The 27,522-nt window shown below is 42.3% G+C and overlaps 1 protein-coding gene across 1 annotated transcript; it reads left to right on the forward strand.

Moving 5' to 3' along the window:
• LOC117773963 (F-BAR and double SH3 domains protein 2-like) lies at positions 1-27,279 on the forward strand. The gene is given in 23 exon segments (XM_034605915.1): positions 1-299; positions 3,505-3,602; positions 6,563-6,608; positions 11,283-11,359; positions 11,615-11,759; positions 13,047-13,180; positions 15,817-15,871; positions 15,952-16,080; positions 16,165-16,287; positions 17,942-18,037; positions 21,639-21,755; positions 22,954-23,052; positions 24,080-24,109; positions 24,112-24,234; positions 24,356-24,490; positions 24,917-24,976; positions 24,978-25,001; positions 25,082-25,114; positions 25,116-25,266; positions 25,417-25,640; positions 25,749-25,959; positions 26,103-26,167; positions 26,732-27,279. Coding segments are annotated over 23 exon segments (2,280 nt in total). The 5' UTR covers positions 1-278; the 3' UTR covers positions 26,816-27,279.
• The last annotated feature ends 243 nt before the right edge of the window (positions 27,280-27,522 follow it).

Raw genomic sequence — 27,522 nt, forward strand, 5'->3', positions numbered from 1 at the left:
ACGGAACTGAGTCCTGTGCGTCCCAGCTTTTACTGTGGAGACCGGATGTGTGGTGTGTTGCCGTGCCGGGCTTGACGCCTGTGTTTTCTGTTCCCCGGGGCCACAATGTTTTCAACGGGACTCAACTTACTCCTCTCCGGACTCTCCATGGCCGCTTGATCCGGCCCCGACCGCCGCGTCTCCGCGTTAACGCTTCCTCCGGACGTCCACGCAAACTTTTTCCCTCCCCCCCAGATAAACTCTCGTCCTCCGGGTGGTTTTTATGTCAAGGACCGAGGATGCAGCCCCCACCGAGAAAGGTGAGTTTTCTCCCGCTGTAGCCTCCGAAGCTAACGGCCAACTGCTGCATATTTAACGGCTGGAAGTGTTCGCTTTGTTGCCGCTCCGCCGGCTCCAACGACCCACTTGCGTGGTTTTTTTTTTGTTATCCCCGCAAAAACATCCACCACCGCGTTTTCCCGGGAGGTTTCACCCGCTCCCGCTGTTTCCCCCGGAGCCAGGGAGCCTGTTGGGGGAAAAACTCCCCCATGTGCCTGAATGTTTTTTGGGGGAGAAAAGCTCCCGTTAACGTGCACCCCCGGTTCCCCCAGCGAACCTCCTGCCAAACGTCAGTCAAAAATACGCGAGTTTTAACAGCGGCCTGCGTTTAAAAAGTGCGCAAGAATTCTCAAGTTCTCCGCACTTTTTGCGAACTAATTTCCCCGAAGTGTTGCGTTGCATCGGCGCACAAACGCCCCACGAAGCGTCACTTGAGTCCGGGTAAATATCCCTTTAGTTCCCACTGCTCCCGCTGCCTTCCGCGCTCCGACTGTGGAAGTTAAAAAGTTACGAATTCACGCAAATGAATCGCAGTTTGCGTTTTTGACGTCGCCGATTTTTAGAGCGGTGTCACATTTATGTAACCAACATCAAAGGAAGCACATTATCTGTCATTAACGCACGTTTCCCGCTGCGGCTACTGTAAACCCGCAGATTTCTGGATGGGGTTTGGCGCGTTCGTTTCCTCGTACAATTGGGGAAAAAAGTAAGAAAAGCAGATAAAGTTTTTGCAGATTGAACATTTTATAGTTGGAATGAATAGTTTGACGTGTTTTAATTAGGAAAAGAAATAAACGCAGGAGCACAAATCTCAGCAGAGTCTGGTCCTGTGTGAAAAAATGTTGCTGTGGGATCATATTTCAATAACATGGCTCTGCAGCTCAGAAAGTGGACGTTTTCTTCCACAGGACGTTCTGCAAACGGTTTGATGTTGATTACAATCAAATAAGATGTGTTTGATTATTAGTAAAGGCTTTTATGGACTGGAAGGATTGTCTGTGTTGTCCTTAATGTTGTAGTTTTGGGAACATTTGGATTTTATGGAGCAGAAATACTTCAAATCTACGTTGTTTTACTGTTGGTGAGCGAAATTATTCTAAAATTGAATCCACACTTTTCTCGTGAAGTCAAAGCAGAAACTCTTTGAAGAGGTGATTCCAGCTGCAGGCGTCTTTACACAGACGTCATTTATGTCCGTTGGAATAATTTGACATTTAACTTTTTTGTGTACTCTTGTACTTTATGGATTTGACATTTAAAAATTCTGGAAGTGAACTATGGAACTCACTGTTGTTAACATTTACATCTCCATTTTTAGTTGTGATTGTCTGGGTCGTAAATAAAATGAGGATGTCACAATGTGTCCCTGTTGACAGCTCTGTCAGTAACGAGGCCTGATCGTTGCACTTCATAATTCATCTGCCAATTAGAAAGTCAGGGAGGTTGAAGCTAATTTTCACTAATACTTATGGATTTATAAATAAAGATTGAAGATATATATCCTTCATGAGCTGTTCACACGAGAGGATGAGTGAAGTTTTCCCATGTGGCTTCAAATATTTAATGATTCAGATCCATTGCGTCATTGTTTATTATCCTGTTCCAGCTTAATGTGGTTCTTTACTGAGTGTACAATATTTTGAACTATTCACTATCAGGTGTCTCTCTCTGTCTGTGGAGATTAATAACTTGATAATATCTTGCTTCAGCCAATTAATATGTCTAAACACCCAGCGTATTTGCTTTAAAGTAGTTTTAAAGCAGATGTGTTGCAATCTTTTACTTTATTTCTTCTTTTTACTAAAGACTGAGTCATTATATCATCTGAGTTTCATCATCAGTGTGATGCTTTTTATTTCCTGGAATTCATCAGTTGTTTGTTCTACAAAACGTCCGAAAAACATTTCCTGAAACCCAAGAGGAGTTTGTCCAAATTATATAAAGGTCAGAAACCTACAAATCTTCAGTTTATTAAGACAAAAACAAAGTTTGGAACAAGTATATATTTGTTTTTATTAGAAGGAAAATCAATTCAAAGATAATTCAATCATCTATATAGTTTCTTATCATTTATTTAGTGAAAATTAACGTATGTTGTAATTTTAATAAAACAAAATTCTTTCTGACAAACGCATGTAGCAAGACTCCTCAGCGCTTTAAAGATATCTGCTGTCATCCAAGGTTGACGTCCAACACCAGCTGCTGTAACTGCTTCTCATGTGATTGAAAGAGCAAAGTGTGAATGTTACAGGAGGTTAAATGTTCTATATGTTTCTTGTTGTTAACACAAATCTATGGAAGTAGAATCTGTGCAGCCAAAGCCTCATATATCTTATTCTTCTCTGCCATCGAGCTCAACGTTTAGCCGCATCATTGCACTGAGCCTAGTATATAACTAATGTTTTGCCCAAATACTATTGCCTTCCTTTGGGTTTCAAAAATCATAATACCTAAAAATATAAATATAACAGAAATGTAGTCTCTGAAAATTGATTTAGATTTTAACTATAATCGCATCAGATTTGATGATGTGAGGATTTGATCCCTTTTCTTTCTAATGCACGACACTTAACTTAAAATCTTTGGGGGAAAACAAGACTTTGGCACGACGCTGGGCTGTGGGAAATTAAAACGGTCGTCTTTTAATTCAAACGGTTAATTTATGAGTGAAGAAAATAAATAGTAGATTGATCAATAGAGCCCTAGTTAGTTTTACTATCATGCTGTCAAAGAAAAGCATCTAAACCTCACATTTAAGAATATTTAAAAATAGTTTGCAATGAATGTTTTAGCTTAATTTCAGCTGAGATGATTTAACTTTAATTTGGCTCATGATTGAAATGAAAGGAAAGAAAACACTGCCAGTTGTCGGTAATGAGACCTGGTCACTGCACTTCATAATTTATCTAACGGCCAATTAGAATCCCACAGAGGCTGATTCTCACCTGGCCAGAGCTGCTGTGTGATAATGAGTGCAGCTCGTTTTCACCAACACCAGTTGTGAGCTCAGCTGAATCAACACTGGCCTCCGGAGTCATCGGTTTACCTGTGGGGAATAGTTTGTCAAACGGCCGTGTGGTTTTCAAACGGGAGAAATCCCCTCGTTCTCTGTGTGTCAGCCGAAGAAAAGATGTGCAACTCTCAAAATTGATCGTATTAATTCACGTTTTCCTTCTTCTCCTTCAGGTCCGGGTCACCCAGGAGCTGAAGCACACTCATGCAGAGCAGATGAGCAGATTACAGATCAAACATCAGGCAGAATGTGACCTCCTGGAAGACCTGAGGTGAGCATGCAGGGGTCAAGCTGTAGTACAAGTACACGAAGTGGATTGAAGATTATTGTGTTAACCAGATTATACAATTTTTTTTAGACTGGTCTTCTCACAAGTGAAGCTCTTTATGTGAGTGAAACATGAAATTACACCACTTCCAGTAAAGCAGAATATAAATTCAAGTTGCTTTTCCAACAAGCTGTTCTCAGACATGAACATTTGCCCTTTTCAGGAACATGCAGGCGACATGACGTATAAAATCCACTAAGGAACTGTGTTTTTGTCACAGACTGTAGATAAAGATGGGCGACATGTCTCCACTTCCTCCTACTACCCAGAAATGAAGCTGTAATATCCCAAATGCGAAAGCTGCAGTCTTACTCATTTGGAGTCTGTGCAGTAGCGATCAGGGGATGCAGCCTAAGCAGCGAGGTCCCGTCGATTCACACACTTGACCAATCACAAGTCAGTCTCAGCTGTCAATCATGACGTTCCACCCCAGTTTTATACAATCAAATAACTCATTAATACCACATTTATCAGAAACATGAACACTTGAAGAAAACGTTTTGAGAAAAATGTATTTGATGTGTACTTTGACCTTTTTAGTTTGGCCCACGTCCCATCCACCAACACGGAGGAGGCAGAGTTTAGGACCTATATTGCAGCCAGCCAGTAGGTGTCGGTTGAGATGCTTTGGTTTCTTGTTCAGCGAGCGGTCATTTCGTCCATGTTTAAATACAGTCGATGGTTTTGGTTGACAGCACATTGACGCCGGCGCCAGCTCTTATCTTCAGAAGCTCTGGAATCTCATTGTCTTTCCGAGTCTTCGTCTTCGTCAGCGTCTTCTGTTCGTATGGCTCCTCTTTTTCATCCTGACATTTTTTAGTACTTCCAGTTTCACGTCAAACTCGTGCTTGCAGGAAAGGCTCCTGAAAATCGCTCTTCAGAAGTCAGAACAGTTTTATTTAGTAGTTGACATTTTTCTGTGATTGATCTTGAGCCCCTCATCATTTGTCCCAATTGTCTGTGCTCTTCTGTCGTATTAAATTTAGGCTTTTAATGTTAAAGCATCTTACGGCAGTGGATTAAAGGGTTAGACTTGTTTATGCACACACTCAATTAAAGCCAGACAGTTAGTGTTATACGCCTACCATTAGAGGAAGTTTGCTTTCCCACATACTTGACTTGATTTATTCTGCACTATCTCTCCGTGGCCCTTTGATTTTTTTTTTGAGTGAGTAAATATTTCTTCTTGGTCTCGTATCCAAGTCGTTGAGACGGGATGTTCCACAATCTAAAATATGGCTAATAGCTGCTAAAAGTCTTTAAATTGGAGGGTCAGGCAGAGTAGATAGTGGCCCTTGAGACACGCAGACAGCTGCAACACTGTGTTGGGATGCATTCTACAGGTTGAAACGCCAAAGGTTGTGGCTGTGTATTCAGCCTTAGTGTTGGGTTGAGTGGACAGCCCTCTGGCTCCCCACTTCCTGTTTGTGGCTGGTGGCAGCTCTGAACCTCCAAACAGCTGGAAGTTAAGGTCACAGAGAGCTGCCAGATGTTCTGACGGCCCTGAGATCACTCGTCGTGGGAGGCTCGGCAGCGTAACTCTGCCAGACACTATGTTCGACGTGCCTGGTCACAATCCGCCAGGGTCACTCCCCCAGATCGAGAAATGATTCAGCAAACTGGAAATGGCATCTGGTCGTCAGCAAAAGCTCCATTTGGGGAAAATGACAGGAAGCGAGAGCGGGGGGGCTGCTGAAAGAGGAACCTTTGGAAATGTGGAGGAAAGGAAGGGAGTGAAGGAAGAAAGGGAAGCTCCCAGGAAGTACGCCAGATTGTTTCGAGTCAGGGTGGAGCATGGCAGTCAAGTCTCAACATGTTTAATGACTTAATGATGATTTGGCTGCAGTCTAGTTTTTTCCCAGGGCACTGACCTCTTTTCTTTTCTTAGGCTTTTGTGTAAATTTAACTTGCAAAGCCATTTAGCTCGTTCCTGCTACTGTAAATCAAGCCTGCGACGGTTAAACACCATAATAAAAACAATATGTTCTGACATGCCTCACATTTCTCAGCACGTTCTATATGTATTTATGAAACCAGCCAAACATTTTCAGCTATTTTAAAACTCTCTCAGCTGCATTTTTGTCGGTCTGTTGGGATCAAGAAGGGCTTCTTTATAAACTCACAAGCTTTCAGAGGAAAATCCATCGTCGACGAGGCAGTAAAAGCAAATCCCTCAGCTGCTGCTGCCTCAGTAAAACTAACAAAAATGAGACTAAATGATTTGGTCCTCAGCTAAAAACTGCATTATTAGAAATATCCATGTTAATCATCACAGTAAAGGGCAAGTGAGAGGAAATGGTAGAATATAAATATATAAAATAATATATAGCTTAATTTCTAGATAGTGGGAGGAAGTGGAGACCATCTTTATTTGCAGTTTATGGTTCTGACTCATTGAGCAAACTATTCCACAGTCTCTCTTTTTTGCATAATCGATGAGGGAATGCAGTCATCAGAGCTATGGGGGAGTTGTCACTGCCATCTTTGAGTAATGAAGCACTTCAGCACGGAGAAACCATCACCAAATATCTTTCTGGTAGCTTGCATAGTTTTTGAGATACTAAAGTTGCATCATGTTTCCTGCTTCGCTCATTGCACATAGGAAACCATTCAAAAAACAAAAAGGAAATCAACCATTACACATATACAAGCGTGAAGGATCAGCAGTGTATCACAAAAAAATATGGTAGAAAATTGGAAAATAAAGATTTGGATAACTTGCAGGTTTGGGCAAAAAAAGAAAAGTCTTAGCTTCATCTCTTAACCACCACGATAAATTGGCATCTAGTGTGTGTATAATGTTTTGTCCTAATATAGATATTTTGGTTATAGTCTCGTCATTTACTGTCATTTGAGGTTTTGCTATTGTTCATACTCACGTTCCCTTTTTTCCTTTTCTTCAGGAGTTTCAGCCAAAAGAGGGCAGCTGTAGAGAGAGACTACGCCCAGGTAAGTGATTCTGAACTCGCTGGTCTTTTCTCACAGTGTGAGTGTTGTTTGTTAACAACATCACTGCGCTGCCTTGTCATTTGTGTTTCTAAAAATACAGTTATTCTTTTTACGATATTGTCCAAAGACACCATATGACCGAGGGGGGGGGGTTTAGGATGTGGGCCTAAAGAAAACCCTTAGTTCTCTTGTGGCCAGATAACTCGTGAGTGGGAACCAGCCACAGAGACAAACACCACAACAGAGAGAGAGTGATCCGCCGGCTTTGCTTCCTCCTCGCTGTGTTGTTTTTACCCGCAGCTTCCTGGAGACGTCAATCGGTCGTCTGAAAATCCTCCGCTCCTCCTGGGCTCTGTTCAGGTTTTGCAGCCGTGTGTGGAATGTCCACCTCCGGTGTGAGGAGAGGGGGCACGTCTGTAGTTATCCAACGAGCCACCTCACGTCTGCTTGCACATGTTCCTTTGGGCTTTGTTATTCATACATGAATAACAGTTATGCATAGCTATGTTTTCAATTTGACACGAGTCTGGTCTGTTTTGGTTCCTGAAAGCTGGTTTGAAATCCATGTGGAGCTGCTGTCAGCATCGTGACCGTAAGCCCCGAGCCAAAAGTGCAGTTTATTGAGAGTTAGATGGATCATGACCATGGACCGTTTGTAAAGATGGACGATGTGACAGCTCCCCAAAGATTTTTGATTGCCACCTCGTTATTTTCCCTCGAAGATGGTTTCTGTCAGTGTAGCTAGTTATCATCATACTGATGTCTGTCCAAGTGTTCATTTTCCCTGTAAGTTTGATTTAATTAGTTATTTAATGCTATAAAAAGTGGGTGAAATGTCCTGATTGACAGCTGAGACTCACTGAACCACTGACTCACAAGTGGTTGAGTGCTACTGTGCAGACTCCGGCTTATTAGGGATGTTTTTGATTTATTTCTGGATGCTGGGAGGAAGTGAAGAGGAGTCGTCTCTGATCATGACCAAGAGTTTAACATACGTGGACCTATAGCCTTAAATATGAAGTTGAAGCAGAATTCAGACCGGAGGATTTCAACTGTTCAAAAAACAGTTTTACTGAATATTTGGTCCGGTGAAGGTTTTGGAAAGTTGAGCCAGAGTTGACGGTGGAGCGGTGCAGGCAGAGGAAGCAGGAGCATCAGCTTGGCAGGAAAACAGACGAGGTGGCAGGCGGACAAGATTAAATGATGCTCAGGAAGGTATGAAAGAAAAACAAAACCACAACTTGAGTTTCGCGGTAGTGTTACTGCTGCTTTGGCAAACAGGATGATCAGACAGGGACTGAAGTGTAGAGCCGGCAGCGGGAGCTGATTAGTGGAGGTGCACTGGTGAATTGGCAGCAGGAGAGGACTGATTGTCCAGATACACATTCACACTCAGCCTGTTTATTTAAAAGTGTATTAAAATTGAACGAACAGCACAAATGCCAAGTGTGAGGCCGATAAAATAAACAGTTCTCAAGAACCACAGATGGATAGAGATTTCTGGAGTTGTTAGATGTTTTATTGCTGGTCTTTTATTAATGAAACACACAGGAGGTCAACCACACATCTTAAATTTACAGCAGCCAGTCAAAGTCTTGATAGATCATAAAGCTTTTCACTCATTAGGAGAAACTAATCATAAACACTGACGTCTGACTCTCGCTGTTGAAAATCTCTGATAACGATTTGTACATTATTTATGATTCTCGTCCGGCTCCATGTAATCGTGTCACCTTGCATGAAAGATTAACATTGTCTCAGAAGGACGGAGAAGCAGACGTACGACACTAAACTCACACGAGAGAACCCCCATGAAAGCAATTATATCATTGATCCAGAAGAATAATGCATCCGTAATTATTCCAATCAGTCGAGCACTTTTTTTTTGCGGCACACTCCCTTGTAGACTAATTCCTGATTGGCTACATTGTCTATTTCAAATTGTTAACATGTGTCCGGCAGCTGTATCATCACTGTAGTTATCAGCTGGTTCATAGGCCGACAAGGAAGAGAAGACTTTTGAAGTTGTATGAAAGTGTTCTAGCGGCTCTCGGAGGGTGTAAAGGGACGTTTTCTCAATTTGTGACAGTTGATTAATGAGAAAATAATCATTAGATTAATTAGTAATCAAAATAATTGTTGGTTGCTTCACTGAAATGGAAGAAAATCGTCTTAACTACATGCCTTGTTAGCTTGAATGGCGCTGTGTGTGTCTGAGTCGTGCTGGCTGCTAGTTACGGGATCAATTAGACACCCGCTGTCTCGGCTCCTCTGTGGATCTCCTGTGCTCCACGACCAGGGATGATTACAGAGGCCCAAGGTCCAACCCCTCCGCTCTAATCAAATTACTAATCAGAATTTATTCCTGCTGTTTGCATTGCCCTTGTTAATCAGTATTTACTCTTAAATAAATTCAAAATTTGCATTTAAAATTCAAGTTGTGGACATTCACTTTGTAAAATCTTCCAAGACTGTTAAACTAATGTGTGTATAATGAGCATTAATGGTTCTTAAAGGTTACTTTAGCCAAATAATTATTAAGACAGATCCTTGGGACCCCACAAGGTTTCTAAACCAAGTTGCTGTCAATTCACAGAGAGCTCAGATCTAGAAGAGGAGAGCTGCTGTTAACAAGTGTGACTGATAGAAGCATCTAACTCATAGAGGGGTTTCTCAGTTAGATATTAGATTAGTGGAAGAGGGATAAACATTTGGATGTAGGCAGTTAGAAGCCAGACGAGTCCCCCTCGCCACCAGCTTAATTAGTCATAGAAACCTTATTAGAATAATATTCCTTCGGGCTATAGACTGTGACCCTTTAAACAGAGAGCTGGACCAGCCACCCCTGTACTGGGGCAATACTGGGATCCAACAGCTGCCAATGGTTGAATCAAAGTGGGTCAGAGTGTCTCTGGAACACTTCGTTCCCTCTCGTAACGACCCCCTCCTCTTCCTTTTTTTAAACATCTCTTTTCTTTACGCGCCTTTTTCTGGGTCTCTTACACCTGCAAGCTGCTTCAGCCATTAGCCGATTGCTATTCAAATCACACAGTGTTGATAAAATGTCCTCCTCTGTGCCGCTCTTCCTCTGCCGTCCTCGCATCCCTCCTCCACCTCCCCTTGTCCCCGTCTCACTATTCAGGCGCGTCCGCTATGCTAGCTCAGTTTGGCGATTCCCCCCCCTCACCAAGCTCCACAATGGCCGGGTTTGTAGCAGCTTTGAAGCTCTGGCACCAAGATCACCACGACCAACGAGTTCAGCAGAACAGGGTTGTCTTTTCACTGTGGACAGAGGAAGGATAGATGGACTAATTTCCTTCACGGCTCCTTGTTGGGGCATATCGAACTAATCGCGGGGGGGGGGGGGGGGCAAAAGGTATAAATAATATGTGGGGTGTTGATCTTCTATCTGGAACGACAAGTGAACCAAAACTTTTCCTACATATTTAATCTCTCGGAAATGGACTTAAAGAACTTACCGAACCCGACCCAAGCCCGATGCAGTTAATGCACACGGCTGCACACGCGTGGTTACTGCTTCTTATCAGAATCTCCAAATAACCCAAACCCCCAATCTGCATATCCTAGGACTGGGAGGAAGCCGGGCTACTCGGACAAAACCCAAGCAGACACGATGAGAAGATGCAAACTCCACACATGGTACACAACTTCAAGTTCAGCAGGAGAGTGAGGCAGCCCTCACTGTAAACACTGTGCCGACACTAAGCCAACACCCGTCACTTCCTGTTAAATGTCCGGTTTAATCTGTAACACCAGTGTTGTCACAAGTTTATAACCCGGTGGTGATATTTCCACACACGGTGGTGTCCCTCGCTCCTCTCTCTCTCTAAGCCCAGCAGCCTCAGTGCTTTCTGTCGGGGAGAGGAGCTACCTCTGACTTTTTAACTTTGCAGAACTTTTACATTCACAAAAAACTATGTAAGAGGAAAGAACAACTGAAAATTATCCTTTAAATCGAGCCAGTTGGTTGTTTCTTGTAAACAAAGTCTTGTAACCTAGCAACATCTATATTTATATCAGACAAACTTGTAAGCCACTCCCATTTGCATCACCTGGCCATTACTAAAAAGACGTCCACCATAAGTACATTTCTTTCACACCAGACATATCATCCTTTTTTTTTTGTTCTCCTGCTATTTGCTCTGTCTGTCTATTTCAATTCTTCAAAGGTTAACCTCACTGCTGGCAGAGGTGGAGCAACCTAATATATCTCCCAGGGTGAATGTGGTAGAACTGAAGTACATTTTTCTTCCAAAAAAGAGCCGACATCAGCATAAAGCTCAGCGAGCGAGCAAAGCCTCTAAAGTAAGCTGTGGCTAACAGGTGAACGAGGCCATGCAGCACTGAATCGCACTGAGAGGCCGATTGACTGAAGAAAGAAAACGCTTTTTAATGTGTGGTTTTTAAATTAGTTTGGTGTGTTGGATCAGGAATCTGTTATTTCTACCCTGTGTGTTGAGAAAAGAATAAAATGCGTCTCCTCGTGCTTCTGTCTCCGTGATCCTGCTGCCCTGGTGGTTTATGTGACAAGGTCACGAGGGGTCACAGTCTCCTTGAGCACGTCCCTTTGTGAAGATGAGACACAGGAAATGTGTGTTGGTGTCAAAGGTGAAAGGTCGTCACCGCTTAGGTCTGTTTCCTCTTCTCTTCCAGGCGCTGCAGAAACTGGCAAATCAGTATCTGAAGAGGGAATGGCCCGACAGTCTGACCGGGGAACAGGATGACCACAGGTAAAGTCAACAAACAGAACGGTTGGAACTCTCTCAATTTTAATATTTTCTCGGAGGTACATGACATCTCCCTCAAATCGAATATTTATTTTAGGAAGGAAAGAAAGAAAACTATTACATCCATTTTATCTTGAGTTTTTACTGTTGTTCAGGCAAAAATAGGAAATGAAATGTCTCTGTGTCAGAATTTTAAGAAGTAAAAGCATGAGTTTTGAGCTGTATGAAACAACCAGTATGTGTTTGTGTTTGGTTTAGGAACATGTATTGTGTGTGGAGGGCCTATTTGGAGGGCACAGTGCAGGTCACCCAGTCCAGAATCAGCACCTGTGACAACTACAAAGTCCAGGTTGCCGATCCGGCCAAGACGGCCAGACTGCAGAAGGAGCAGCAGCTGAGGAAGGTAATGAAGGTCAAGCCTGTGACTCTGCTCAGGTTTCACTTGCTTGTTTCCTTTTTATTCACACAAACACGCGCACAGCTCCACCGATGTAATCCAGAGAGAAGTTGGTCTGAATCTAATGTGGACATGACAGTTTCTGAAACAGGATTCTGACATTGTTTTGGAAATTATGATTCAGTTCCCTTGAAAACATTTGCAACTCTTTACAGACCCCTGGCATCAGATGCTTGGTGGAGGACAGATGTCCCCGATCTGAGCCCAGCGTCTGACTGGGACAAAGTTTGTTTCTGTGCTTAGCGTCCAGAAAACCCAACCACAAACTTGTCAGTACACTCAAGTGGACAAGCTATAGAACGACGACAGCATCTTTACAAACATTTCTGTACTTCAGATACATTTCATTTATCGGTTGACTTATATGCTGATACCAATATATCAGCTTGGCCGGAACTGCACTTGTGTAATACAGTGATTTGTTCGTATATTACCTGTGTATCAGCTGCCAATCTCAAGCACTGATAAAATCCTTATTTTATGATTCTGACATTGTCGGAGAAATCCACATAAACTCAGGTTAAGGACAAAACTCTGACCCACTCCTCAGGGTCAGCAGATTTTTAAAAGAAACTGCTAACAAGTCTGAATGAGCTGTAAACGTGCATTTATGATTGCATGGCACACAAATTCTAAATAACTGCACCTAAAAATGTCCTGTTGATATTGGAACTGCAACCAGAGTTGTATCGGAGCAACTGGAACGTGGCGTTACACTTTCTAATGAAGGTCATAATGATAATTATTATCTATAGTTGTTGTGTCAGCAGCAGCAGACATGTTCATGTTCTTTGTCCCCTGTTCAGTGTCACTTCCAGCGGAACCTTCCTGTGTGTAATTCTGATAAACAGCAATAAACGATATGTCAGTTGAGGGCAGAAGTCACAGCAGTTGTTCTCATCATTAATGATCAGCCGACGGTGTGTGATTCTGAACCCTGTGCGTCTGGAGGTGAAGCCTGTTCCCTGATCACGAGGTCTGAGGCCACCTCCACCCGGCGCCGCTCTCTGGTTTCTGCTGGACACGTTCCGCTGCCTTCAGCCCACAAAGCTGCTCTTGTTCACCCTCACATTTCAGGAGATGCCATCATGGCTCCTGTATAACACATGACGTGACGTGCACCCCACGTGCTGCGGATATGATCAAGAGCTTTTTGCATTGTAGGAAATTTTAATTTGCATACATCTCTCTCCCTTATTTTGTTGTCCTGTGTCTCCAACCTTCCCTCCTCAGTGCATTGAACAGCTGACGGTGGTCCAAGCCGAGCTGCAGGATTCCGTGAAGGAGCTGACGAAGAGCAGGAAGAAATATCAGGAGAATGAGACGATGGCACAGGCTGTGAGAGAGAAGGCAGAGCTGGACGCCAAGTACGACCCAGATTACTCAAAATGTGCATGCGGAAGTGTGACATTTTTTTGATTTGTCTCTCGGACATTTTGATAAAAGGGATTTTAGAAATATACTGCATTGAGAAGTAATACTAATTATGTCTTAATTCAAAATGCTGTTTGTTTGAAGAACTTTTCAAAATGCAAAAATATTCAGTTTAATATATTAGGAGATCAAGACTATTATAAGCAGCAAATGTTAATATTATGGAAGCAGAATACATAATTCATACTTGGGAAATATCAAAAGAGTTCAAACATCATTCTGTATTGACGTTCAAACACAGACGTGCGGTAACACCCAGTGACACGTACTGTTGAGGTCATGGGAACTAATTGATCGTGAATATGGTCGTTAGTTTCAACCCAAACAATCAAACAACATCCTGAGTGTAGCTGCCGGTTTCAGAGAGTTTTCTCTTCTCCCCCTCATTCTCAACACTTTGTCCTGGCACACCGTGAACAGCTGGCACTTTGACTCACCGCATTGCAGACATTTTTCTGCCCGTCAGGAAAGTTTATTATGGAGCCCGGGCCCAGTTCGCTGATGTTTTCTCTCCTGGAAAGGTTTAGTAGCTGGTTTGGCACTTCTCTTCTAAAACTACAAATACTACTCAGTGGAGTGGCCGGGCTTGTTATGTCCACACACACACACACACACACACACACACACACACACACACACACACACACACACACACACACACACACACACACACGCACACACATACACACATGCACACACACACACACACGGGTAAAAAATGTGAACTTCAAGGTGTGAGCGTCTCAAACTTTTAAATGTCTGTAGAATTTAACGCTGCTGTGACTGGAGGTCATTAAGGTCAAGGAGGTTAAATCTGATTTGTGCATTTTATTTACTCAAGGACACATTATTATGTTTAGATTCAGGTTGATGAGTTTGATTAGTGTTATTACTTGAAAAGTTTAACCACTTCCAGCGTGTGTAGGAAATGTCAGCCTGGCTTTGTGAGGGGGCGTGTCAGACCAGCAGCATTATGCAAATGTGGGGAATGACATGATCCTGTCTACTGACGGGGTTTTTCCTTTATCACAGACTTTACACTGTTTATCTGTGCAGAACATTCATATTTACAAAAAAGGAAATAGGAAGGAATCTCTGAAAAGACATCATATGTCTCCTTTAAAAAATATTTATGTGCATAGAACAGTTTTTATACTTATCCTGGTTGTGTGCTGCGAGCTGTAAGTGCTGTCATGTCGATAAAAGCATCTTCATAACACTTAATGTGACCTAGTTGCTGAAAATCTGTGTTCACAAGCAGCAGGTCAGTAATCAGACTACTGTGAACTATTTGGTTTTGGAAGTTTGTTCTTCACATTTTAACTGTAGTTGTGATAGACGCTGCTTTTGTTTTCTTTTATTTGCCTGTGAGATGAAGACTGAGAGAGCAGCGGTTTTCCCTCACCGAACAAAAGTGAATGAGTTTAACACACAGCCCCTCGTTCAGCAGTGGAAACAGACTTAATGTATGTAGACGTCCAGACGCTCCTTTCTGCCGGTGTCAGTTTGACTGTATCTTAGGTTGGAGTTATTTTAGAAGCGAGAAGGTATCACTCCACGTGCTGATCTCCCCTTTCATCCAGCTGCTCCGATACCGTCCCTGTGGAAAGTCTTTGTCCTTCACGTGTACAAACATACGATTAACTCAGTAACCTACAGATACATGACCAAGACATTGAGACGAGGATTTACCTTAAATCTGCATGGTCGATGTTGTTCATTCTTTTTAAATACCTCTTCCATTTTACTTAGCAAAAAGGGTTTTGATTAGTTATATTCATTTCAGTATTTAGTTGCAACAAGAAAAAGAAACAAATTCTCAAACACGAGTCAATGATTTAAAAAAATTACTAAAACAATCAATCATCAAAATCGTTACTGGTTATAACGAGGGTTTCCTCCCTGTTGTCCCCACGTGCAGCCTATTATATTCATAATATTTTGATTAAGTTTAATGGGAGGTAAATAGGAAATGTCACAAAAACTGGAACAGAAAGAAAATCAAGTTAGAACAGAAAATAAATCTGCTGCAAAATAATTGCAAACAAACTCAGTTACAGATTTATTATAAACACATTTTTTGAGAATTAACAATCGTTACGTTTATTAACAGGAGTAAAAGTTGAGTTTTTTCCTTTTAACTTTTATATTAGGTTTCTTTAATCCCCATACGTTGAGCACAGAAACCAGGTTTTTCCGTTTAAATGATGTTGGAGTAATTCAGCTGTGAACTTAAATCAAAGCCCACGTCAACCTGCTGCTTTTTGTTGCTTCTTACTTGTCATTTTGTTTGGTGATCATCTTTTTTCACCCTGGCTACTTTCGTGTTCTTTTAACAGAACTGTTTATGATACTTTAAGTCGTCTATGAACAGCAAAGCTTCTTCATTTTAGTCTCCCTCAGTTTGGAGAATTTTTCCACTCTGTCGACCTGATTAAATTATAACATGAACAGGAGTCATTCCTCCATTTGCTGCTCATATGCAAAACTCCAGCTGAAAAGAAAAATTACACTGTTCACTGAAATCGAGGAATGTCAGTCATGGTCTTTTGTCTCCTCTTCTGTTCAGGTCAAAGTTAAGTCTTTTCCAGTCCAGGTCCAGTCTGCAGAGAGCGAGTGTTAAGGTACGAGATCTTTACATCCGACAGTCTGCTGCACATTTTGCTGCTGCACTCAGCCAACAGTGTGAACGTTTGTGTTCCAGCTCAAAGCCAAGAGGAGTGAGTGTAACTCCAAAGCCACCCATGCCAGGAACGACTACCTTCTCACTCTAGCAGCCGCTAATGTTCACCAGCAGCGCTACTACGACACAGACCTCATGGACTGCATCAAGGTGAGGACCTGCTCTCAGAGTCGGCTGCTGGAGGGTGGAACAAAGATGTACACTTCTGAACCTTAAACATGTCTGTGTCTGCAGGTGTTAGACGGCAGAATTTATGAGCAGGTCAAAGATTACCTGGTGTCACTGTGTCAGACGGAGCTGGAAACCTACCAGGCGGTCCACAACACCTTCAACCAGATCTTGAGCAGCTCAAATGGGGTAAGTCCTTAAATCCACTGCTCAACAACTGGTTTATGTGCAGGTCTCGAACATTTCTTCAGTTCCCAAGATTGTATATTGTGTGTAGGCAGTAGTTACTTGGTGTAAGTGGTTTATTTCCTGCTGAATAATAAGTAAAATGTCAACTCTCTGGACCACAAAGACGTCATCGGAACTTTGAATAAACGGGTTTGTGCAGCAGAGCTGCATTACAACAACCTTTTATTCATCCGGTTGTTGTAACGCTGCACTCAAATAACTTTTTTGCATTTACACACTCAAATTTTTACTCACTTATGCAACTAAATGTTGGAACTGTTGCAGCCTGATGTGGTGAAAGTGCAGGAGGACAAAACGCAGCAGAAAACGGTTAAGAATCAGCATTTGATCAGGTTTATTTAGGCTGATATTGTTCCGTTTATAGATCCCAGATCAGTGGTATCCCTCAGTGTCAGTGTAAATATCAGAGGAGCTGGACTCCTCTGCCTCACCCACTGCTAATTAATTGAATTGGTTTGAGTTACTCGGCGCTCCTCAGTTACAAGCTCTCGAGCCGCCGGCCTCTGTCGCTCTGTTGTGTTCAGGTCATCTCAGCGGAGAGAGAGAGAGAGAGAGAAAGAGAGAGAGAAAGAGAAGGAAGCAGTGGTTTTCAGCAGAGCTCACATTTCAGCCCATGTGCTTCCTGTGTCAACACAAACCCCCTGAAAGTGACCTGAAGTGTGCTCTGTGTAATGTGACATTTTGATTAGTTCCCACCATGAAAATGTTCAATCCTTTTAATACGTCGTGTTTAATCAGTTTCAGAATCTATCTCAACTGACCACACATAAAAATCCCAATACACTCTCCTCCTCTGGTTCCACTGGTCCAATGGGAACGTAACAGCTCTCATGTGTTTTCCAGGCAGTGAATAAAAACTCTGTGATGATAGCGATAATGTTTTGCTTTAATTCGATTGGTGTTATCATGCACTTGTCACTTCCAGAGAACTTTATTGCTCTGTGTAGTTCTTTGTGTGTCAGTCGTTGCCTCTGTAGCCTCTTGTTTCCCTTTGATAAAGTGGAAGTCCAGTGACACCACAGCAGTTCTTCTTATTTTCACTGGGAAACACTGATGAATATTTCAGTTATGACTGATGCAGTAACCAGTTCATCTTTGTCATGTATCTGGAGAGATTCTGAACAGAATGACAACAAACTGACCATAATATCACTGATGTCATGAGAAAAGTATAATAATGCCTCTGATAAGCAACAACAGATTGTTACTGTTGGATAAGATACACATGAATAAAGATAAATACTGTAAAGACAGTAAACGAGGAACTGATAACAGAACTGATAAGTGTAAGTGAGGTTGTTCTGCTGTTTAGTTTTTTTCATGAAGGATGTTTATTATGAATATTTATCCTATGTTCCCCTTTATCTGAAGAACCTTTGAAAAAAAATATTACTTCTATATTCTACTGACATGTTTTAATATAACAGAAATAATAATAAACTCACAGATGAGGAGGATGTAGTAACCTATAGGTTTCTAGATAATTAAAAGTAAGACAAAATGTCGACAAGTCACCTGACGGAAGTACAACATCATTAGAGTAATTTGAAATAAAAACCAAAAACTTAAGTATGTTCTTTATTTTTTTCCGTAGGTTGTCCAGGAGTTTCACCAGCAGCTGTTTGCACAGAAGAACCCAATGTTTCAAAAGGCTCCGGACTTCTTGTACCAGCCCAGCGACACAGATACGGTAAGTTCTAAATATTTATTTTTGTTATTCACACTAAATACATCTGCATCCACAGAAATCTAGTCGCTGACATTTCTGATCTCGTCACTTGTCTCAGTCCTCTGACTCACACGTGATTCTTGTAATTAAGTCTTTCCTCAAAACCCGATGAATATACACAGGAGGTTTTGTGTAGAAATACATTTACTGGGTTTCAGCTCTCAGCCTTTTTTTTTTTTTAGCAGTGACCTCATTCACAACAGGACGTGAACTTTGACCAGTTCTAAACAAATCGATGTGGTTCTATTTGAATCGTTATCTGGAAGAGTCTATTACTGTCGTAGTAAATTGCTGTTTGTATAGTCAAACCTTGTTCAGGCTGATGTCAGCAATACACGACGAAGTGCAGCCCCCGTCATTTCCATGAGTCGACTCATAAAAGAATCCTCAGTGAAATGTCATCCATCCAGAGTTCACATGAATAGGAGTGACGTAAATCCACTATTCAAATCTTGATGGTCGTGTCACAGTGAATGAAATAGTTTTATTTCCAGACCAGTAAAATACTTCAGCATCGTGCTCAGGCTCAGAAAAACTGGAATTTACCGAATGAGATATTTTTCACCAGTACCTGAATCAACAGGCCCGGTGCTAAAGGAGCCCCCTTGTGTGTCTTATTTTTAATTTAGCCTCAATCTCCTGCTGTGGTCGTATCTGCTCTCACAGCTGCCTTCCCTAAATATCTACGGTTATAAAAGTTGGGTTTTGTGTGGGACATTTGCATCCTGCAGTTCCCACCTGAGTCGTGGGCTTGATTTAAGTGCAATCTGTCCTGCTCTGCACTTTTACACCTGTTCACCAAACCTTTATTACCTTCTCATGAAGTATAAAATCTATTTCAGACAGTTCTCCACCCTTATTGGTCATTTATTGTATATTTTACCCTCTATAAATCTAATGTTAAATATCCTTACAAACTTAGTTCTAAAGACGTTTTATTGAGACGCCCTCGTGTGCATATCTGCCAGTGATTTATTGACTGCTGCTGCACACACATGTAATGTGATGCAGTCGATGTCACACACACGTCTTTTCGAGTTGCACCGACTCCACAGATCCTTTTCTCCTCGGCACTGGTTCCTCCGCTTCGCTGGACAACACTGGACAATTTGTTCAAACTGCAAACGCCGGCGTTGTTTTCATTGGAAGTCAAACAAGCAGCAGCCTGTTCCTAAAGAAAACATTAGCGGTGGAGAGCCTAGCCTGCCTCTCCCCCTCCGTCACTCCCTCCGTCCCTCCCTCCCTCCCCTCCCCTCCATACCTCTTGCACCAGACAGAGGGATCCGGTAAGGAATAGAGCTGAACTGGGAGGGAGGGGCAGGAGGTAGGCCGGGCCCTGTGAACGGCCCATCTGTGAAAAGGAGGCATTGTGAGTGGGCCTCATCAGAGTGCACTGACCTCCCCACCCCAACCTTTTCCCTCCATGCACGCACACACACAAACACAGACACGCTGCTGTTTTCATGTGGAAACATCTTCACTTAAATTAAGGGTTTGATTTAATCTTAAAGCAAAGATCATTTGTAGTAATGAACCTGAATCAGGAGCAACTTTCTGCTCTGCAGAGTTTTACACTGAGGTTTGTTGTCCTGCTTGTTTTCACCATCTTTTTCAACCGCAGCTGTTGTTGAGAAATGTCTAAAACCCTCTGCACACCACCTGACCTGCACCAAACAGCAGACAGACTCAGTCAGAGAGAAGGTGGTGAACATGGGGGGGGGGGGGGTGCTTTTAGCATCGGAAGAGATGGATATCTCCCTCGAGAGCTGGTAGAGACCAAACACTGAGCTAAAAGAGAGGAAATATTGGCCTTAGGTTTACCAGGTGACCAGGAACCGACCAGGAACTCCACATTAATCCTAATGTTCCTCCAGAAACTTTTTGCTAACGAGTCCATCATATCAACGTAAAGGGGATTATTTGCTCGTGTTGTGTTCAATTTGTTTCCACTGCCCCCAAGAGGCCAAAAAAACCTGTTAATGCAGTAAACAGTAATTAAAGATAAATGTCCAATCTTAACGCTCACAAATTGGATATCGACCTTAAATAACAGCCGCTAGCACAGCTCAGAAATATACGTAACTTCTGCATCATAAGCTATTTTACTTTTCAGTCACTAGCAACTCAAATATCAATCCCACTGCCATCATCAGTTCATAAGCTGCATTTGCTTGGAGCAGGTAATTTAACACTGTCACCATCATGGAAGAAATGTGCTGGGTTGTTGTTTCATTTTAAAACAACCTTTGCTTCTTCAACATTTTTGCTATTTTTATGGATATTTTTCATGGTCGTAGTGTTTCTTCGGCCTCTGTCACAGGATGGCGATGTTCATGTGGTTAATCTTGCCTTCAAAGCTCCGATTGGCTCGGTTAACGTCCCACAGAGAAAAATCTGTCAGTGAACACAACATCAGATCATAGAAAGAAACTCCTCAAAGACTTTTGGTGGTTTTAACAAGAAACGACAACTAAACAACATTAAAGCTCTTCAAATCGTATTGTAGCATTTTTCCAATCACTGTTTTGGTTTTATGGGCCCGTTTTATTGATTTGGTTCTACTATCCTCATATCAGCAGCAGGCAACAGTTTAAATCCGGATAAATGCATTTTATTTGAGGCATTTAGTGCCAAACGGCTGGCAGACAACATTAGAGCTCAGCTGGTGAACAATGTCAGAGAATTAATCAGCTCAAGAGCCAGATATTTCCCTCAGGAGTTGGTGGAGACCAAAACAGACCGAAAAAGAGTAAAACTGGACGTGTGTTGTTTGTTTGTTTGTTTGTTCACAGCAGCAACTTAATAAGGTGATGATGTCAGTCGTGCCCTGAAGTGACCAAGAATCAATTGTGCAGCGTTAAAGATTCGTACTTTTCTACATGAAGCGGTTTTTCCTGCTGAAAAATTTGATATGTGGAGATGTGAGGTTTTTGTTTCTTAGACCTTCACTCACTCAATGTTTCTCGGTGTAAAGAGATTTTTCTCCCTCCCTCTCACATAATGATGTTTCCTTTATATTATTGCACTTCAGGGTTTCATGAACGTGAAAGATTATTATATTTCCAATGTTTTCAGTGAGACAAACACTCCATTCAAGCTCCAGTCCTGTGAGTGTCTTTCTTTACAACACACTTTTCAAACTTGGCCCGTGAAATATGAAAAGAGGAAGTTGCTACCTCGGCGTAACAGCAATGGTAAATATAACTCACACTGGTGGCATTTAGGAAAACACAAGGGCCTTTTAAAGGTGCTCTGGTGGGTCATGGCACTGAATACAAATGCATTAAGCGATATTTAATTTTAGTTATAATTGCCTCAGACAGGATGAGTTGTTTCTGTGTGAGGTCATTTACATCACAAAGTATTTTTACTGTGAAAAACCACCTTGTTTTTCAGAGAAATGTTTTCTCTTTCTTTGGCTCAAAACCTTTCCTAGAAAGTCTCTTCCTTTACTCTACTGAAGTTGTTGTTGTATCTTGGTAAAGTATTGTTGTGGTTTATTGTTACCTCCTGTGTCTGATCTCTTTCACTGACTTGTTTGTTTCTCTGTCTGTGATTGAAGGTGATGCAGCTACAGAAAGAGAGTGGGACGTCGGAGGAGCACGGCCTGGATAAGGAGGCGAGGAAATGGGCGAGCCGTGTGGCCCGAGAGTACAAGAGCATCATCCACACACAGCGGGTGAGACCAGGATCACACTCTCACTTAGTGAGAGCAGGCTGCCTTTGTTTATTTTTTATTCATTGGTGTATTTAAAAGGGGAATTAAAATACATGGCTTTAAATGTGTCGGAGTTTGCCAAAGGTCAATTATCTCATAGTTCCTATTTAATAAGATTTAAGATGCTTTGATTAGAGCAGTGATTGAAAGAGAATTAATGCTACTAGATATAAGCATACATATACTTTTGTTAGTACTAATTGGAAGAAGAGAAGTGGATAAAACAAGGAATTCAGGAGGGCAGCCTGAAATATCTTTAATCTAAACTTTGTTAGAGTAAAGATCGTAGCTGCTCGTGCTGCCGGTCCCGAAATCTGAAGCCTCGAGGCAACAAAGTGTTTGTCTGTTTCCGAAAAAATAACAAATCAGTTAGTGCAAAGCTGTAAAGGAAAGAAAGAACCAGCTGTGTTGACCTTGATTCTACAAGGAAGCAGCTTCTCCTAATTCCCTTGAAACAACACACAAGGAACAGAAGGGAAGTTGTGGCAACATAAACGGTGACGGTGGAAACAATATTTTAATAATTAATCCCATTAAATCAATTAAGAAAAATATTTATAATATCAAAACCTTTGACCAATGTGTCTTTTTTTTTTTTAACCCCTAAAATATAGAACTGAAAATGTAGTAATGTGTCTGAGCCATAATGTTGTGTGTTGTATTATTACTGTAAACTGTCGTCCTCTGCTACGTGTTAATGACTAACAGGTGTCTTTTGTCCTGAAACTGGAATTTGTCCTTTTACCGTAAAGCAGCGAGGTCGCTCGGTGTGATGATAATAAACCTGCAGATCATAAAAATAATTTCGCACATGTGTGAAGCAGAAGAGAATAAAGCTATTAAAACGTGGCTCATGAGTTCATCATCAAAACCACGTGACATACAATCTTCCTCCGTGACGGAAAACTACAACACAGTTTTGTAAAGTTCCTCTCTACCACAATGTCAAGTTAGAAACATGTTTTCAATACACCAGGATCAAACGCTGCTGTTTCCAGAAACAAGGAAATGAGTCACACTCCATCAGAGGCTTTTGTGTTTGGACGGTTTCCTTCCACTGCTGTTTTTTTTCTTCTACTAGATTTTTTGATGGTGGTTTTAATTGTTAACTGTTGTCACTGTGATGTTGTTGTTTCTTCACGCTGTGATTTGTTCTCAGGCTCTGGAGGAATATGGGACGCAGGAGTCGTCGGAGCAGAACAACAGTGACCTGGAAACGAAGATGGAGGTGGCCAGACAGAGTCTTCGGAGGGCAGAGGTAGTGTGTGTGTGTGTGTGTGTGTGTGTGTGTGTGTGTGTGTTTGTTTGTTTGTTTGTATGTGTGCAAACATGTGAGTGCATGTGTGTGCATGTGTGTGCATGTGTGTGCATGTGTGTTATGAAGTAAGAGGTCTGATTTCTCAATCACTATCTTATTACTGACGTTTGCCCCAGGGCTCCACCTACTGGTTAAAAAGCTGAAATGAAACGTGAGGGTCAAATGATCCCAGTAGTCGTTCAGTGAAAAGCTGTGAGGTCTAGATGAATTACTGAGGAAGATTAATCTGCAGATATTTTGGTTTATTTGTCCGTTTTTTAATTAGATTAATTTGGGCTGGAATGGACCAAACAACTGAACTGAATCTGAAGGGTTTCAGTCCAGGCTCAATTTTATGACATTTTGTGGAGAGTTGGAGAATGACAAGAATTTCTTAACTTTCTTTAAAGTTGTGATCTGTGGTGTTTGTTTGACATTGACGTTGATTTCCAGAGAATAATTCATGATCTTGATTTAAAACAAGTTTAGAGGACTGATATTAATAAAGAATAAAGATCTAGATCCAGTGGATTTAAATGTAGTTTCATGAGGAGACTGTTTGGCCTTGGAGGAGGTGTGAGCTCTACTGAGTGACTTTCTAGTTCATCATAGAATTAGCTCGAGTTACACTCTTAACAAACACTGCTTCTGCTTTGTGACACCAGAAAGATAATTCAGTGCTCAAGGGGCAGATTCCTGTGATGACTCAGGCCTCATATATCTGTGGTTTTATTTACTGAGAAACAACTTGACTGAGAGCAAAACTAACGAGCCAATTGGAGGCGGACCAGTACTAATAAGACACCTACGCCCAATTGGGTTTGACAGCTTTCACACCAACTGAAACAAACCAGCAACTGAATCAACCCAAACTGTGAAAAGTCAAATACTTTAGCTGATACTTGAGCTGATGAGTTCGTCGTATCTCCTGTTTCTCAGTGACGTTTAGTGTGTTATCATGTGTATTTGATCATCTTGTATTTTGCAGACGGTGAAGGTGAAGGCAGAGGCTCGTCTAGGGACCTGCTGCGAGAGGCGGGAGTCACTGTCGAAACGTGGCTGAAGAGCGCAATGAACCAGGTCATGGAGGAGCTGGAGAACGAACGCTGGAACAACCTCAACACCCACGATCCTGCACTCTCTGTAAGACCCACAAAAACCGCTAATCTATACATGTCTTATACAATCTGTTTTACTCGTAGTATTATCTACTCACTCCGATGTCATTGGGTCAGATGACGTCATGTCTCTCTTGTCTTTGCAGGGGACGGGAGATTTGGAGCCAGAGGACGAGGAGGAGATGGAGGACAGCGGTGAAGTGTTGGACGACAGCAGCTCCAGTCCGTCCAGCACCTTGAAAAACTATCCCCTCACCTGCAAAGTGCTCTACTCCTACAAGGTACCAGTGGATTACTGCTGCTTTATCATTTTATCATTTTATCTCTTTTCACCTGCCTTTTATTTTCAGTTCTTTCAAATTTATGAGATTTGACGCATTTATTCCTCACTTCCTGTTACTTTTGGTCTGCTCTCTGCATGGAGGGGGTAGGGGGGGTTGTTTCTATAGTTTTTCTTGGTTTTACATTGTTTGTATGAACCTAACCCTAACCCTTCACAAATGAGTCTGATTGATAGATATTGGATTTACTGTCATTAATTATAATGGATGGATGCATAAATAAGCCACTTTTTACCAACAAGTTCGTTATTTTAACTCACAGATGATGATTAGTCAGTGTAGTTGACTGCTTGTCTTTGTCGCCCTCAACTGGACAAATCAGTTACTGCTTTTTATCTTATTTATAAACTGATGTTTGTTTTTCAGTCGTCTCAGCCTGATGAACTGACCATTGAAGAGCAGGAGATCTTGGAGGTCATTGATGATGGGCGACATGGAGGACTGGGTCAAAGTAAGAATCATCTCCGCAAAGTTCACCAGTTTGGTTATTGTGGATTTCCTCATTATAAACTTTTTCCCTGTGCGTTCCAGGCCAGAAACCGCAGCGGACAGGTCGGCTACGTCCACAGAGAAATACCTGCAGCTTCCTTCCTCTAACAGCCTGCTGAGCATGCTGCAGTCTCTGGCTGCGCTGGACGCCAGGTCTCACTCCTCCAGTAACTCCACCGAACCTGAAACCGAACTACCGACCGGCTCCGTCAACGGAGACTCCAGCGGTGAGTTGACACTACGGTTGTGTGGAAAAGTGATGAGCTCATTTTCCTGCAGGATTTGAATCAAATCAAAGATATGATGTGATTTGCACACAGTTGAATTTCCAGTATTTCACTTTGTTGAAGTTTCTGAATCTTCTCTCTTTGTCACAGTGTCATTTGCGAAGGCCTTGTACGACTACGCGGGACAGACGGAGAGACGAGCTGTCGTTTCGGAAGGCGCCATCATCCGCATCCTGAGCAGAGAGACCCACGAGGACGACGGTTTCTGGGAGGGAGAGTTTAACGGCGTCGTCGGCGTCTTCCCGGCCGTTCTCGTGGAGGATCTCACCGCCGCCAGCGAGAATGGAGACGGACAAAGAGACGGCAGTGCGCAGGTGTGTTGACGTTCTGATGTTTAGAAATGAGAATTTAAAAACTGGGGTATTTGCAGTATAAGCTTAAATTTTATTCTCGCACTGTATAAATTCATATTTTCTTTTCCAGCCTCCCCCTCCACTCTACCGCTGTGTGACCGATCCCCTCGCAGTCCCTTCCAGCCGGGGCCCCTCCACAGCAGTCCCCTCCAGACGCCCACCATGTCCTCCCCTCTCGCCAGCCCCAGCAGCGCTACCGCCTCTCCCATTGGCCGACCCCCCGCTTATCACAACGGACATCACAGGCCGCCACCAGCGCCGCACAAAAGCCCCTTTCAAAGTAAGCGTCCGTGTTCTTGAAAGGCCCAATAGAAATTCACTTTATTATTATTTAGTGGATATTGTCTGGAAAGTTAGAACAGCTGTTATGGCGGCTGGTGACTTGGCTGAACTGTTGGTGATGATGATCTGTGTCCTCGTCAGGTCCAGCACAAGGTTCCCCACAACCCCCCAAATACCCAGAGAGCGGATCAGGCACCATTCGACCTGTGAGTAAACAGAGTTAGTTTAATCAGCTCGATTTGGATTTAGTCTAAGACCTGACGATGAGGCTTATTAGCTAAGATTTGATAAATCAGAAGATAATCTGACAAGAATATTTTATTTAATTTTTAAACAAGCCAAAAGTTGATCTTTTCAGACAAACCTCCAGCAAACTGCTTTCAAATGAGATATCATCCAACTGATGTTTGGTGAAAAGACAGGAAATGACAGGTTGTATCATCTGTGTTGTATTTGAATGTAGATCTGAAGAGAGAATGTCTGACCTGATGTTATTAATTGAATCAATACATCCACATGTGGATCATGCAGCAACATAAGGAAACACAACTTCAGCTACACAAGTCTGAATGAACATCTGCACAAGATGTCATTGCTAACAGATCAGATAGTTGTTGTATTGATTCAGTCTGGAGCAAAGTGTTGAAGCAGCTGAATGACTCGTTCATGCCTTTTATGTTCATGAGTAAATACACAGTGTTGTTGCAAACGACAATAACACAATAGTTTTCGCTGTGTCTAACTGAACGATGATTGACGGATGTGTCCAGGTCCGGTGCGGCTCCTCCGCCCCGAAGCAGCATCCTCGTGGGCAGGTGAAGCGGAGGGAGGACGTGGAGATCACGCTGGTGTGAAGACGTCCCCCGGCGTGGGCGGCGCGGCAGCAGTGACGGCTCTGTTCAGACAAGGGATTGGCGCTCTGTGCCTCTCACACACTCCCAAAGGAAACTTGTACCTTCTCTGAAGACGCCCCCTGTAGGCGGGGAGAGGCCCTCCACTCTGTCCTCACAGGGTCAGTGAGCTGTGGAGGAATATTGTGCCTTTCTTTCTAAATTTCTTCTCCTTTCAGTTTTCTCATCTCTCCTCCTCATCACCCAGGATTTGTCTCATATTTGAAAGGGGCGGATAAATAAGAACAATTTTATAATTTGATTTAAAAATTACACAGGTTCTTATCTTCTACCAAGACACAAATCATTTTCAGATTTCAGTGATAATTTGCAGATAATGTTACTTAATGTGAGAAACTCTATGCAGAAAGAAAACTACAGTAAAACGTATTATTGTAAGAAAGTAATATGAATTGATTTGGACGGTTTCAGAAACAGACGGTTGATGCCACTGTGATGTCGTGTGTTCGGTACGAAGCTCGAACCAGGAAGACATTAGTTTGATGATTTCTCTTCATACCAGCATTTAAACAACAAAACGTTTGCTTCAAAGTCGACTGTGACTCACAGATTTGTTCAGATGTTTGAGGGAACAAAGAGTTCAAGAGCCCCCAAAAAAACAGATTCAGATGAAATATTATTATTATATTATAATATAAACTGCTGCTCCA

Source organism: Hippoglossus hippoglossus, chromosome 14 (assembly GCF_009819705.1).
Source record: "Hippoglossus hippoglossus isolate fHipHip1 chromosome 14, fHipHip1.pri, whole genome shotgun sequence".
NCBI lineage: Eukaryota > Metazoa > Chordata > Actinopteri > Pleuronectiformes > Pleuronectidae > Hippoglossus > Hippoglossus hippoglossus.